This window comes from Tauraco erythrolophus, chromosome 2 (genome assembly GCF_009769465.1).
Source record: "Tauraco erythrolophus isolate bTauEry1 chromosome 2, bTauEry1.pri, whole genome shotgun sequence".
NCBI classification, from domain to species: Eukaryota; Metazoa; Chordata; class Aves; order Musophagiformes; family Musophagidae; genus Tauraco; species Tauraco erythrolophus.
Genome location: NC_141466.1, coordinates 46,246,840 through 46,259,291, shown reverse-complemented (window position 1 = coordinate 46,259,291; position 12,452 = coordinate 46,246,840). Strand labels below are relative to the sequence as shown.

At 43.4% G+C, this 12,452-nt stretch overlaps 1 protein-coding gene across 1 annotated transcript in view; it reads left to right on the top strand.

Moving 5' to 3' along the window:
- The first annotated feature begins 2,286 nt into the window (after positions 1–2,286).
- The window catches only part of AGPAT5 (1-acylglycerol-3-phosphate O-acyltransferase 5), a 64,874-nt gene continuing 54,708 nt past the window's right edge, over positions 2,287–12,452 (top strand). Inside the window, exon 1 of the mRNA XM_086608335.1 lies at positions 2,287–2,505. Coding sequence (XP_086464461.1) covers positions 2,287–2,505 — 219 coding nt within the window. The remainder of the gene's footprint in view (positions 2,506–12,452) is intronic.

The following is a 12,452-nucleotide window of genomic DNA, read 5'->3' as shown; positions in this document are numbered from 1 at the left end:
CATCTAGTTCCAACCCCCCTGCCAGAGGCAGGGAAACCCTCCACTACACCAGGTTGCCCAAAGCCTCATCCAACCTGGCCTTGAACACTTCCAGGGATGCCAAACCATCTTCCACAGGCAGAACTGCTCATTTCTGCAGATTTTGTAATCATTTAATATGCATATTCTTCCGAAGTATGAGTCAATGTATAGTCCTCTACGGAAATTTATGATTTTATATATATGGAATCAGAGGCCTCAAGTTCATTCCTTGATAGGAAGATTATTTTTATTCCCTTCACATTCTTTTCACTGCAATTCATCTCTTCAGGCTGGTCACTGAGTCTTTACCCTCATCTCACAAGCTCATACTCTGCCTTCAAGCCCAGCCAGCTCAATTTCACGGTATTTTACCCAATCCTCCACCATTTTCCAAACCCAGTTCAGTGTTTATTTTACAGATTGCTAATCCACATTTTCCACTCGTGATCACAGTCTCATCAGCCTAACACACCTAGTTGCTTTGAATCCTAGTCTCTCTCTGCAGTCAGCTTTGTGAAGCAGCAGGTCCGGATCCACTCTCCAACCCGTCCTGCTGTTCCAGCCACATCAGAGCACTCGTTCCTGCATGCCTGGCTCTGCTCTGCTGACGTCAGCTTTTTCTCTGTGATGTGTTGGATTACTTTCTCCTCCCTGTATTGTGGTGAATTACCTTCTCTCCTACATGGCCATGTCATAGGCATCACAAATCAGAAGTTTCTTCTTCAATTTTCTGTCCAACCTAGCTTTGCCTGGTTTAGAGCAGAAAAATTCTCTGCCAAAAGAGGCCATGATGGGGAAAGCACCTCTGTTCTGGTACTGCTGAGCTGAGGGTAGTGCATGCAGTTAGTGAGGACAGAAACATATGCACTGATCAGGATGGGGAGCCCTGACAGAATAGCTACCATGACCCCTCCTGCCCATCCTTTCTGGAGGAGAGGAAGGAAATGAAGACCATTTAGTCTCGTTAGGGACACAGAGGCTTTGATGCATGTCAAAGACAGGTTCTCACTGCAGAGCTCAGGACCACCAACGTGGTTTGAAGAGAACCTTGCCACAGTACTTCAACCTAGAATCATTCCCTCAGTCTTATTTTGTTGAATTATTCAGGATACGAGTTTCAACAGACATTAAATACCAGCTAGCATAAGGTAAACAGCAAAGGACAAAGCTTGTCCCAGTTAAAGCCTGGCAAAGGACACAGATCTTAATGGAAGGCATTGAGCATCCACTTCTTTTAAAACAATGAGATCTTTGCAAGGTTCAGGATAAAACTTCTTTTAAAAAAAAACAAGGAATAAGTACTTCACCATGGGCTGGAGCTTAACAAGAAACTCCCTCTGGGAAGGCTATTACACTGTTGTTTTCTACAAGACTTCTTGCATTTTCTTCAGAAGCAGCTGGTGCATCTGGCTGCTGCTGCCACCAGGTTATTGGGGCCAGAGGAGAGGATGCCAGGCGGGCAGCTGCCTGCTGCCATGAGAACCCAGGGAGTCAAAACGCAAACTGTCGAGCACGGAACGCGCACAAACCCCAGACCGTCGGTGTCGCTGGCAAAAGCGAGTACAATTTTCTTAGTGCTCCACTTCGGACTCATGGCAGAAAGGGCGAAGGGGGGGGGGAATGCAAGTAAATTTTCTTCTAACCTATGCTAGGTTAAAATGAGTCACAACTACAGCTAATGAAGTGCAGATGCCTCATTTCGCACATTTCGCCAAGCATCCCATGTGGAATCACCACACGGCGCAGCCCATCGCCACGCCATGAGGGAGCAGCCATGCACCCTCCGCCCTGGGGGGCGGCTGCGGCCACCTCTGCGTGCCGAGGCCGGTGTAGCGAGGGAGAGGGACGGCGACACAATCCTACAACTAGTCGGGCCGAGCCCGCCGGGGAGCAGCTCTCGGGCATCCTCAGCAGCGCCGGGGCCGTCCCCTCCAGTCGCGGCCGAGGCGGAGCCACCGCAGCGCCCGCCCGTCCCGGAAGTTCCCCGGCAGCCGCTGAGGGGCCGCTTTCCTGCCGGCGCGGCTCCGCCTCCGGCCGGGCAATATGGTGGCGGAGGCGGCGCGGGGGGAGCCGTGAGCCGGTGCCCGCTCCACCGCATCTCTCGCTCCCTCCTTCCCTCCCGGCGGCGGCCGCTGCTGCTGCTTCCCCACCCGCCCGGCGGGTCTGCCCGGCGCGGCGGGCGATGCGGTCGGCGGGGCCGTCGGGCTGTGTGTGAGCGCGCTGCCCATGTGGGTGTCCCGGTGAGGCCGGGGGGGCAGCGGGAAGATGCTGCTGTCGCTGGTGCTGCACACCTACTCCATGCGCTACGTCCTGCCCGCCGCCGTCATGATGGGCACGGCGCCCACCTACGTGCTGGCCTGGGGCGCCTGGCGCCTGCTCTCCGCCGTGCTGCCCGCCCGCTTCTACCGCGAGGTGGACGACCGCCTCTATACCATCTACCAGAGCATGGTGCTCTTCTTCTTCGAGAACTACACGGGCGTGCAGGTGAGCCGGGCGGGGAGGGCAGCGCAGGGGAAGGGGGCTCCGGCCCGGCGGCCCCCCCGATAGCCCTTGAGGAGCGGCCGTCGGTGATGTCAGCCGCGGGCCCGCGGCTCTCGGCTCGCCTCCCGGCCGGCGCCTGCCCCCGCTTTGCCTCTCCTCAGGCCGCTCCGGCCGGCGGGATGCAGCTGGCCTCGCAGGGCCCGCCCGCCGCCATGTGAGGTCCGCGGGGAGGAAGCGGCCGCCGGCAGGTGCGGGCTGTGGCCTTTCCCCGGTGCCGGCGAGGGCTCCCGATCCGCAGAGGACAGTCTCGTTCCACAGCCCCTGGTGATGCTTTTCACGGAGTGTTGATGTTGTGTTCGTTTTGCAGGTTGGGAAAATGGAAGGGATGCGGCACCGGTCGTGCTCTGTCAGCACTCGAATGGCAGCCTCCTCTGCACACTCGAACCCTGTGGCCTGTGTTGCACATCTGTAGAATTAAATTGGCAGCAGATCAGAAAACTGTAATCGACCATAATTGTGCTTAATGCACCTACAAGTGTTTAATACATAGGTTACTTAACCTCTAATTTACTACAGCTTCTCAGTTTTCATGCAGTCTACTCCCTGTCAGTCTTTGACCCTTAAATTTTGGATCAGCCATGGATTGTCATTATTTGGTATCTCAGAAACTGGAGTCCGAGATTTCAGGTTAATAAGTTGGAATTGGAGGCCTCCCTTGTGTGACCAGAGGGGTATTTGCATTCAGATAATAATACTTCACTTATTTCACAAAGCATTAGATGTTTGAAAGACGACGTATTTGTCTGCAATTTGAAAAGCAGATAAGGAGACTTTTAGTTCTACTTTTAAAAAATAATTAAGTAAACGACAGGTGCTTACTGCACCTAAACCTGACTTTCAAAGTTGTCTGAGTGTACAGAAGTGCATTTGAGTATACAGAATTGCAGTATCCGAGGGCTGGAGCACCTCTGCTATGAAGACAGGCTGAGAGAGTTGGGGCTGTTCAGCCTGGAGAAGAGATGGCTCCGGGGTGATCTTATAGCAGCTTTCCAGTACCTAAAGGGGGCCTACAGGAAAGCTGGAGAGGGACTTTTTACAAGGGTGTGTAGTGATAGGACAAGGAGCAATGGCTTTAAACTGGAAGAGGGCAGATTTAGGTTAGATATAAGAAAGAAATTCTTTACATTGAGGATGGTGAGGTACTGGAACAGGTTGCCCAGAGAAGTTGTGGATGCCCCATCCCTGGAGGTATTCAAGGCCAGGTTGAATGAGGCTTTGGGCAACCTGGTGTAGTGGAGGGTTTCCCTGCCCATGGCAGGGGAGTTGGAACTAGATGATCTTTGAGGTCCCTTCCACCCCTAACCATTCTATGATTTGAAGTTGAGGTCAGCTGTAGGTGCTTGGGAGTGAAGAACAAGTGCTTACATGTTGAATGGTAGGTGACGAAGCTGGTACAAGTAGACCCTTTTTCATATTTAGAGCTAAAGTATTCATCCACTGTCTTATGAGGTATTTCTTTCAAAATTAGGCTAGATGCCCCCTAATTTCCTTTCTCAAGCTGTAGGCCTCACTTCATACCTCCTGCCTTGGAAACCCCCAAAGCCAGCTGCAGATAGAAGAATTGCACAGTTTGACATCAGGGTAAACGGAACAGATACAAAATGGAAGCTAGTTCTTCTTTCAGTGGTAGTTTTTTTGGTTGAGCTCATGTAACTCACCCTTGCGTCTTGCCCAAATTAGTTGACGTGTGTGGTGAATTATGTGTCTTTTTTTGAAAAAATGGAAGGGGGAGCGTTAGTTCACAGATTAAGTACTTCCTGCTTTATCCGTCTTCCTTTTTATATAGCATCTTTAATGCAAGTATCTTGATGTGTCGTAACACACTTAGGTCATTAGCTGCTGAAAGTAGAGTAGTTTAATTTCACCCGTTTTAAGAAAGAGAGTAAAAAATCAAGATATAAACTGTAACAGAAAAGTTACTCAAATTTCCTGCAAATAATGTGCACAGAGTAGCAACCACTTTGAACTTTTGATAAGAACTCTTATCCAGAAAAGGTACAGAAAGGACAATGTTATCCAAAAGAAACAAGAAGGCAGCCATTGTCTGTTGACCTCTATTTTCTTTTATTGCATTGATAAAACTTTATCCATGCAAAAAAAAAAATGGTGGGAGACAGTACAGGTGATCACTGAAGACAATATTAAAATAATGCTTTGTCACAGTGAGCAACAGATGATATTAAAAGATGATATATGCAAAGCAGAAATAAAGGATTACAGAAACGAAGAAGAAAGCCCACAAAACCAACGTGACATATGTCATAGGATAAGTAAAATAATAACTGAGACTGAAAGTTAAATAAAAACTTGGAAAATATGATACAGAGGTAGAAGGCGACTAAACTGGTCAAGGGGCTGGAAAATAAAGCTTATGAGGAGTGGCTGAGGGAGTTGGGGCTGTTTAGCCTGGAGAAGAGGAGGCTGAGGGGAGACCTGATTACAGCCTATAAATACTTGAGAAAAGATGGTGGGGAGGTGGGGGAAGGGCTCTTTACATTAGTGTTGGGTGATAGAACAAGAGGAAATGGGTATAAGCTTAGTCAGGGGAGATTCAGGTTGGATGTTAGGAAGTATTTCTTCTCTGAAAGGGTTGTCAGCCACTGGAATAGGCTGCCCAGGGAGGTGGTTGAGTCCCCATCCCTGGATGTGTTTAAGAATAGGGTGGATGATCTACTTGAGGATATGGTTTAATGGGGATTAGGGATGGTTGGACTCGATGATCTCTAAGGTCTTTTCCAACCTAGAAATCTATGAATCTATGAAAGGGTAAGAGGTAGCGTCCTTAAAAGTCATCCCTCATTTGTTTAAGGAGGAGAAACAGGGTGGCCTTCCAGACCTGGTCTTGCCAACATTGAACACGTTTAACTTGAAACTCACGGTGGAAAGTTAAGTGTGTGCCTGAATGAGACTGGAATGGTAACCTGAGAGCTACTGTGAATTGGCTGCTTTGAAGCATGTAAATAGATGCAAAAGCGTAACATTTTTACACTTAATTCCAAAAACCAATGCAAGAATAGTAACTTGCATGGCTTCATAAAGGCAGCTGTAGGACTTTACCAGCATTAAGGCATTGTAATAGCTATGAGATGGAGGAATTCAGTATCTCTTTCAGGTCTCTTAGTTTGTTCAGTCAATTGACGTGTGTTGGGATATTTTTTTTGTAACTGGATAAACAGGAGACCAACCACCTCGTTCATCAGAATACTGGCACTTGTTGCGTAGTCTCATTATACAGATGCTTAAATGACTTGCTGAATCAAAGCATTAAGTGACTTTTTCTTAGCAGTGCTGCTGTCTTACCCTATATAAGAAGTCTTTAACATTATGTACTACTTGGCTTTCTTTGATTTATTATGCTTAGAGTATTTCTGGCTTTGCAATATGATAATGCTCCAGGGCAGTTGTGGATATTTGAGATGTCTGATCTTAAAATAATAAGTTTGCTGAAATGCCCAGTAATGTGAGTGGGACCATAATAGAATAAAGTTGGTTTGGATCATAAACATAGATTATTTTATGTATTTTTTTTAACTGAATGAAATACTAGTGTATTTTGATAATTATTTTTTATTTATTTGTCTGTCAGGAAGTGATGTTACTGTGTATCATCTGCTGTTAGTCCGTCAAGTATCTAAATCTGTTTACCTCTCACTACTGTATGTACCAACATATTTTTCTTCTTTTTTTAGTCTTCTTGGATGATTCTAGCCAAGTTTATTAAAACAAAAGCTCTAGTTCATGGTAGGAAGGTATTTTATCTTTGTAGCAAGTGCTTTTCAGTCATGAAATGTGACTAAATCAGCTGATAACCTGAACTGCATGACAGAAAATCTTGAAAGACTTATAATTCCCTTTCTCTTAAGTATTTGACTTGAGATCTAAAATAATTAGAGCTATAATTGCTGTGAACCCTTACTGAGTATTTACATTCTAGAGAATGGCTCATGAAGTAACTGTAACAGTTTCTTACTTTCTTGTACTTTTTTCCCTTTTTAAATTTTGGGTCAGACCTAGTTTTTTCCACCAAAACGATTTGTTTTACGAAACCTAAGAGAACTTGAGCCAAGATGGAATCAGTTTAGGTTTTCTAATAATTTTAGAATTCTGTTAATGAATTGCCAAAAATAGCCCTTTTTCTGACTGTCATGCAAAAGTTGGCTGCAGAAAATTGAAGAACCAATATTTAGAGTACAAAAAGCAACCCAGAACATAAATGAGGTAAACTGAAAAAAGCCAGTATGACTAAAAAAGTGAAATCCTATAATGCTGTGTAAATTTGTCAGTGCAGTTTAGCAGATACCCATTAATTTTATTAAGGAGCTATAAATATATAAAATTAATCTATACACGGCATTGTGATAGTGCTCCTCAACAACCTCCAGGATTATAAACTCGTAAGAATGAAAATCTGTAAATGGAGTCTGTTGTAAAGTGGCATAGAGAGAACGGCACTGCTTTGGCCCTGTGTTGCTTTTGATGCAAATGCAGTTGTGTTGCTTCTCACCTGTCCTCCTGTAAGCTGCAGAAGTGCTACAGTACTTTTTTTTTTTAAGAAAGAATATATACGACATGCTTGAGCTCTGTGCGAAGTGAGTAGTAAGTCTTAGAGAGCAAAGGATGTTAATTTTACCAGCGACGAGCCAAAGCAGTCACTGACACAAACAGGTGCAATTCAAGCACTTTGGAGGACTGGCATTTGCTTGTGCTAATAGTAGGTTTGGCCCCAAGTTTCTACATCATCAAGTAGCCTGTGAACTATGCAGTTGTGTTACTGCTTTTGTCTTTACTGTGTTGGGGAAGACTGGTCTCTTCTATTTCATGCAGACAATAAACAGTTACATCTTCCCATAGGATGTGAAAACCAGAATGACTGCAAATAGGCTCGTGATTAGGATGTTTGAAGGGCTGAAAGGACTAGTGATTCAATATGATGAATGCTGTCATCTCTCTGTGACCCTTAGCATCTTATCCCAGTTGCTGTCAGGGTGATGAAATTAATCCCTATTGTGTTTGTGCACATGTTTTGGATCGGATGAGGACTAAATGTTCTTCAACTGTTTTTTGCTGTAATTGTGTTTGAAATTTTGTATTGAGTGGTGGTGAAGAAATAATAAAGAAATCATCACGCAGCCTGCTTCCTAAAGGATCATTTTCCATCTGAAAGGTTTTGACAATTGAATAAAATCCATGACTGAATTAATGTGCATGGATTTTGTTCAGTGCTTGTGTCAGCTCTCTTCCCTACCCCCACTTCCTGCTGAATAGGAGTTTTTGGAAGTGGTGCTTTCATTAAGGGCGTTATGAAATTCTGGTTTTCATTGTTATTGTGGGACTCTGAGAGGCAGATGCTACCTTAGTGTCATTTAGCAAAGCTGTAGTGTTTTTAACAATTATTTTAGGAAATGTGGGAGATATCCGAAATTTCAGTGTGCTTTCTGGGTTGGTATTGAAGCTTGGACTTGCTGTGTCTCAGCAACGTTGAGAACCTTAGGATTAGAGCAAATTAAAACTTTACAGAGACACTGTGCTGCTGAACTCATGACGATGCTTTCTGGTTGAGTAGAGCCCGGGCTGTGTTTCACATCTTGGCTTCCTAGGAAATGTGTGAGGAGAGCTTGGCATCTGAGCTTGGGATGGATGCTAAGTCTTCTAGCCGTTGGCCAATTTGCACTGGAAGTGAGGGTTACAAGGTCTCTACTGCCATCTCTATTTTTAGGACAGCAATGTTGCCAGACAAGCTTATCTTGACTTACTCCCTTCTTTCCTTTTTGAAGCTGTTCAGCCATCTAACAGGTAATTTAGGAGGGCCCAAGGTGGAGATGGGAAGCAAAAGAGGCAGCACAAGGCTAATGGCCAAGTTGCAGCATACTCAAGTTAGAGAGGTACTCCTGGTTGCTGTTGGTGAGGTGGGTTGTCATCTCTTAGGAACCTTGTTCTTCCCTCTCCGCAGTGGGGGAGACATCATAACTAGGCTTCATCAAGGCAAGGTGAAGGTTCATCTTCTACTTTCTGTCCATAGATGTGAGTGACAGGGTTTATCTCTGCTCGAGATGAGGACCTGTTTCCCAGGCAAATGCCATAACCAGAAGGTCAATAGGAGATGTCACTTTTCACCTTTCTCCAGTGCATTTGCAAAGAAAATGCTGGCAATTGCGTTTTGCCCTCAGCCTGGTTTTATGAACCTGCGCTTGAGTTCCCGGAGCTACTCGCAGTCTGGTAGTTCGGGAGTGGGAGAGTACTGGAATGATACGGGAGCTGAGTGGGAAGGCACAGAGCTGCAGGCAAGTCAAACCTCCAAGCTCAGGTGGTGGCTGAGCAGCCTCCGAGGGCTTGCGCTTTCCTAGTTTGTTCCGTGTAGCTTGCAGCACCTGTTCTCGTGTTAGCGCCCGCTAGCGTTGACACTTCGTGAAACCGTGTTAGCTGTTGGGAGGCATGTTGAAAGGTTGAGAGAATCACAAGATAACAAGATAATCGTTGTGATAACAAGTTAATCGTAACTTGTTATTTAACCCTCTTTAAACTGAAAGACGGAAGATTTAGATTGGATATAAGGAAGAAATTCTTCACTCTGAGGGTGATGAGGCACTGGAACAGGTTGCCCAGAGAAGTTGTGGATGCCCCATCCCTGCAAGTGTTCAAGGCCAGGTTGGATGAGGCTTTGGGCAACCTGGTGTAGTGGAGGGTTTCCCTGCCCATGGCAGGGGGGTTGGAACTAGATGATCTTTAAGGTCCCTTCCAACCCAAACCATTCTATGATTCTATTTATGTGCAATGGTAGAAATAATGAAATAAAGGTCTTGGGGGAGTGATAGAAATGTGGGGATTGGTGCTGTGCGAAGATTGAAAAGAAACTGGAGAACGTAGTGAAGTGAATCATTTTTGTGTGGTAAACTTAAGAAAAAAGCTTTTTATAATGAAATTTTTCTGCTATGATACTAGAGCTCCATGAAGATGGTTTACCCTGGCTCATCTCATTAGAGGTTTTGGGAGCAGCTGTCTCCAGGCACATATGTCTTTTATGCTATACAACAAAGTCCTCTGTGTTATTGTAGCAGAAATTAAGTGATACCTGCTAAGCCTGAGGGATGCAACTTTCAAATTGAGATGTATGCCTAATTTTAGACTCTTACGTTCAACTGTGGTGTGAGGCAGCAAAAATAGATACATTAGGTATGTAAGCTTTGTGCTCTTTCCTTTTTAGATCTTGCAGAAGATATATTTGCATATATCTTAATTTTTGTTCTGTCTGCCTTTGGCTACTGTTCTGAAGGTGAAAATGAAGTCCTTCATGACTTTTGTTGGGATATCAGCTGGAGTTTGGATATGCTGCAGCATTGCACTGGGTCAATCTGGAAGGAGTTTAGTATGGGGAGATTCTGCATTTGATGCTGGTCTTAATCTCTCACCCTCTTGCCCAGTGTATACAAAATAAAATAAATTAAAGCTGAGATCTGTTAGCATTTTTGCAAATCAAGTATCAGCTGCCTGAACCAAAACTACTGCTGTTTGGGTTCATAAATTATAAGCTTTGTGTGGAAATTTGCCTGGGATATGTCTTCTAGTTGGCAAGTCACAATTGGATCTGAATTTTTAATCATCCTTATCTAATGCTGTCTGCAATTTAAATCCAACATGTATATTTATATTTTAAAATTAGCTACCTATATCTAAGAAAATCATAAAATGTCAGCTGTTTGCCAGGTAGGAAAAGCTGAAAAGTCCAAGGGAAGGTTTGAAAGCACTTAAAAAATTCTGATTCCAGAATCAGTAAGTTCCACAGTCTCATTTGATTTTTTTTTTTTAAATTCTGTTTAAATAGGTTTTTAATTTGAATATCTTAATATTCTTAGTATATTCAGATCTTAATATAAGTTGTCCTTCTTTTGCATGATTTTCAATTACAGTTGGAAATAAATGTTATTTATCAAATTTTTTGAAGTTACTTTTTTTTAAAAAAAAAAAAGAAAAAACCCTGTGAGTTTTATATACTTTCCTCTTTTTGCATTTAAATGTCTTTTGGTATATACTGCGCCATGGAGTCTTACAGTGCTCCCCCATGCCCTTTCCTCCTTCTTACATAATACAACCAGATACTTTATGTAAGGGTGATTGTTAATTGAGGAGTTTTTTCTCCTGGTACTCTGCTATCAGACACTGTTCTCGATAAGAGAAGATTATATTCATAGTTAAACGCTTGACTCCGATTATTTCAAACTGTTTACCTCAGGCTTACAGGGTATCCTTTTTTTCTCAGTTTTAGTTGTGTTAGATAAAGTAGGCTCAGATGTCAAGGATTTTGAGATTAGAATTATGAGGAAGCATCACTTCTCAGGGGAAAAATATTCTTTAATCTTTGTTCTGTCAATTTGAATTTATGCTATGAAGAGATTTGAGATAAAAAAAAAAACAGGGAAATTATTTTCTTCTTTTCTTCATTTAATTTCTGTCACATAGTACTTGTCATCTTCCCTGGTATAACTAGCTCCTCAGTGTGGGACTAAGAAATCATACAGTTTATAGTAGTTTGATTTTTAAACGTAAAATTAGCTACCCATGATTTAGTCGAATCTGTAGTTAAGCACATATCTAGATGCGAAGAAAAATAATTATTTTGGATGGCTTTGAACTGTATTGTGGTAGTTACAGTAATTTTTCCTGTGGAACTCATGGATTGACTTAACAACTTACCTGTCTCATTTTCTAATGCTACTTGGGCATCTGAGGTCACGCGTGTTTCTTTTTGGGTTATGAAACAGTGCACAGTCCTGAGAGAGGTGCAGGTGAACTGGCTCGTTCACATGCAGTGGTGGTGTGCAGATATTAGAGTGATTTTAACAGTTGCTGTTCTTTGAGGCTGATTCAGGTTTACTGTGTTCAAGCCTGGAGCCCAGTTAGTTGCAGCTAGCTCAAATACCTTCCTCCATGTTCTCTTTTGCTGTGTCTTTGCCTCACCTTGAGAGTCTGTAGCGCTTAAATTCTAAATACTTACTGAAAATGATGTGTGGAGGACCTTTCAAAAATACTATTCCACAATCACAAGCAGAGGACATAGAGGTTTCTTAATTGTCCCCTTTCCCATGCATTTTCTCATTGATAGCTTCACACCAGTTCAGTCTGTACTCAAATGCTTGTACGAGCGTTACTGATAAAGATACAGCCAACTCCTTGGAGTCCTTGGCATTTAGAAGCAAAGTTCCTGTTACAAAGAGTTCTAGCTAGAGGAACACTGCAAACTGCCACGAGGTTTCCTGCTTCTGGCTGGTGTAAGGTGCCTGAAGGATAACATTTCCAGAATATGTTTAATGTACTAAGGCACGGTAGCTGCTATTTTGGGAGGGATGGACAGGATGGGACATGGACGTTATGTCTTTTCCACTACAGAATAGTAATAAAGTAAATAATAGATACATTAAATGTGGGACACTTTTTCCTTTCTTTTAAGGAAATTACAAAAATCTGCGGGAAGAAATCCTCAGAGATGCCAAAGGCTAATAAGGGAGGCCATTTCACTCCTAATGAAACAGGTGGAATGTTTCCTTCCACTCCTGTGCTGGAAGGCATGTTCAGGTTTTGTGTGATACTAAGATGCCAGATGTTCAGAAAAACCCTCCTGTTGAAATCTCATCTTATAAATAATCTCCTTTCACATGTGCTGTATATATTTGAAATATATGCAGTACTTGTTAAAAAAAAATGTAATTACTGATGATTTGTGATAAAAGTTACTTAGATGCTCTAACTTTAACTTTCCTAAGTGGTCACTGATTATCATTGTGGGCCACTCCATGGTCCATGCTGTAGAACTGCACTGTAATCTAAAGCAAGTCATTTGCAGAAAGATCCATTAAATTATTTAGGCACTGAAAATAGAATTGCTTCAGAATTTAGAT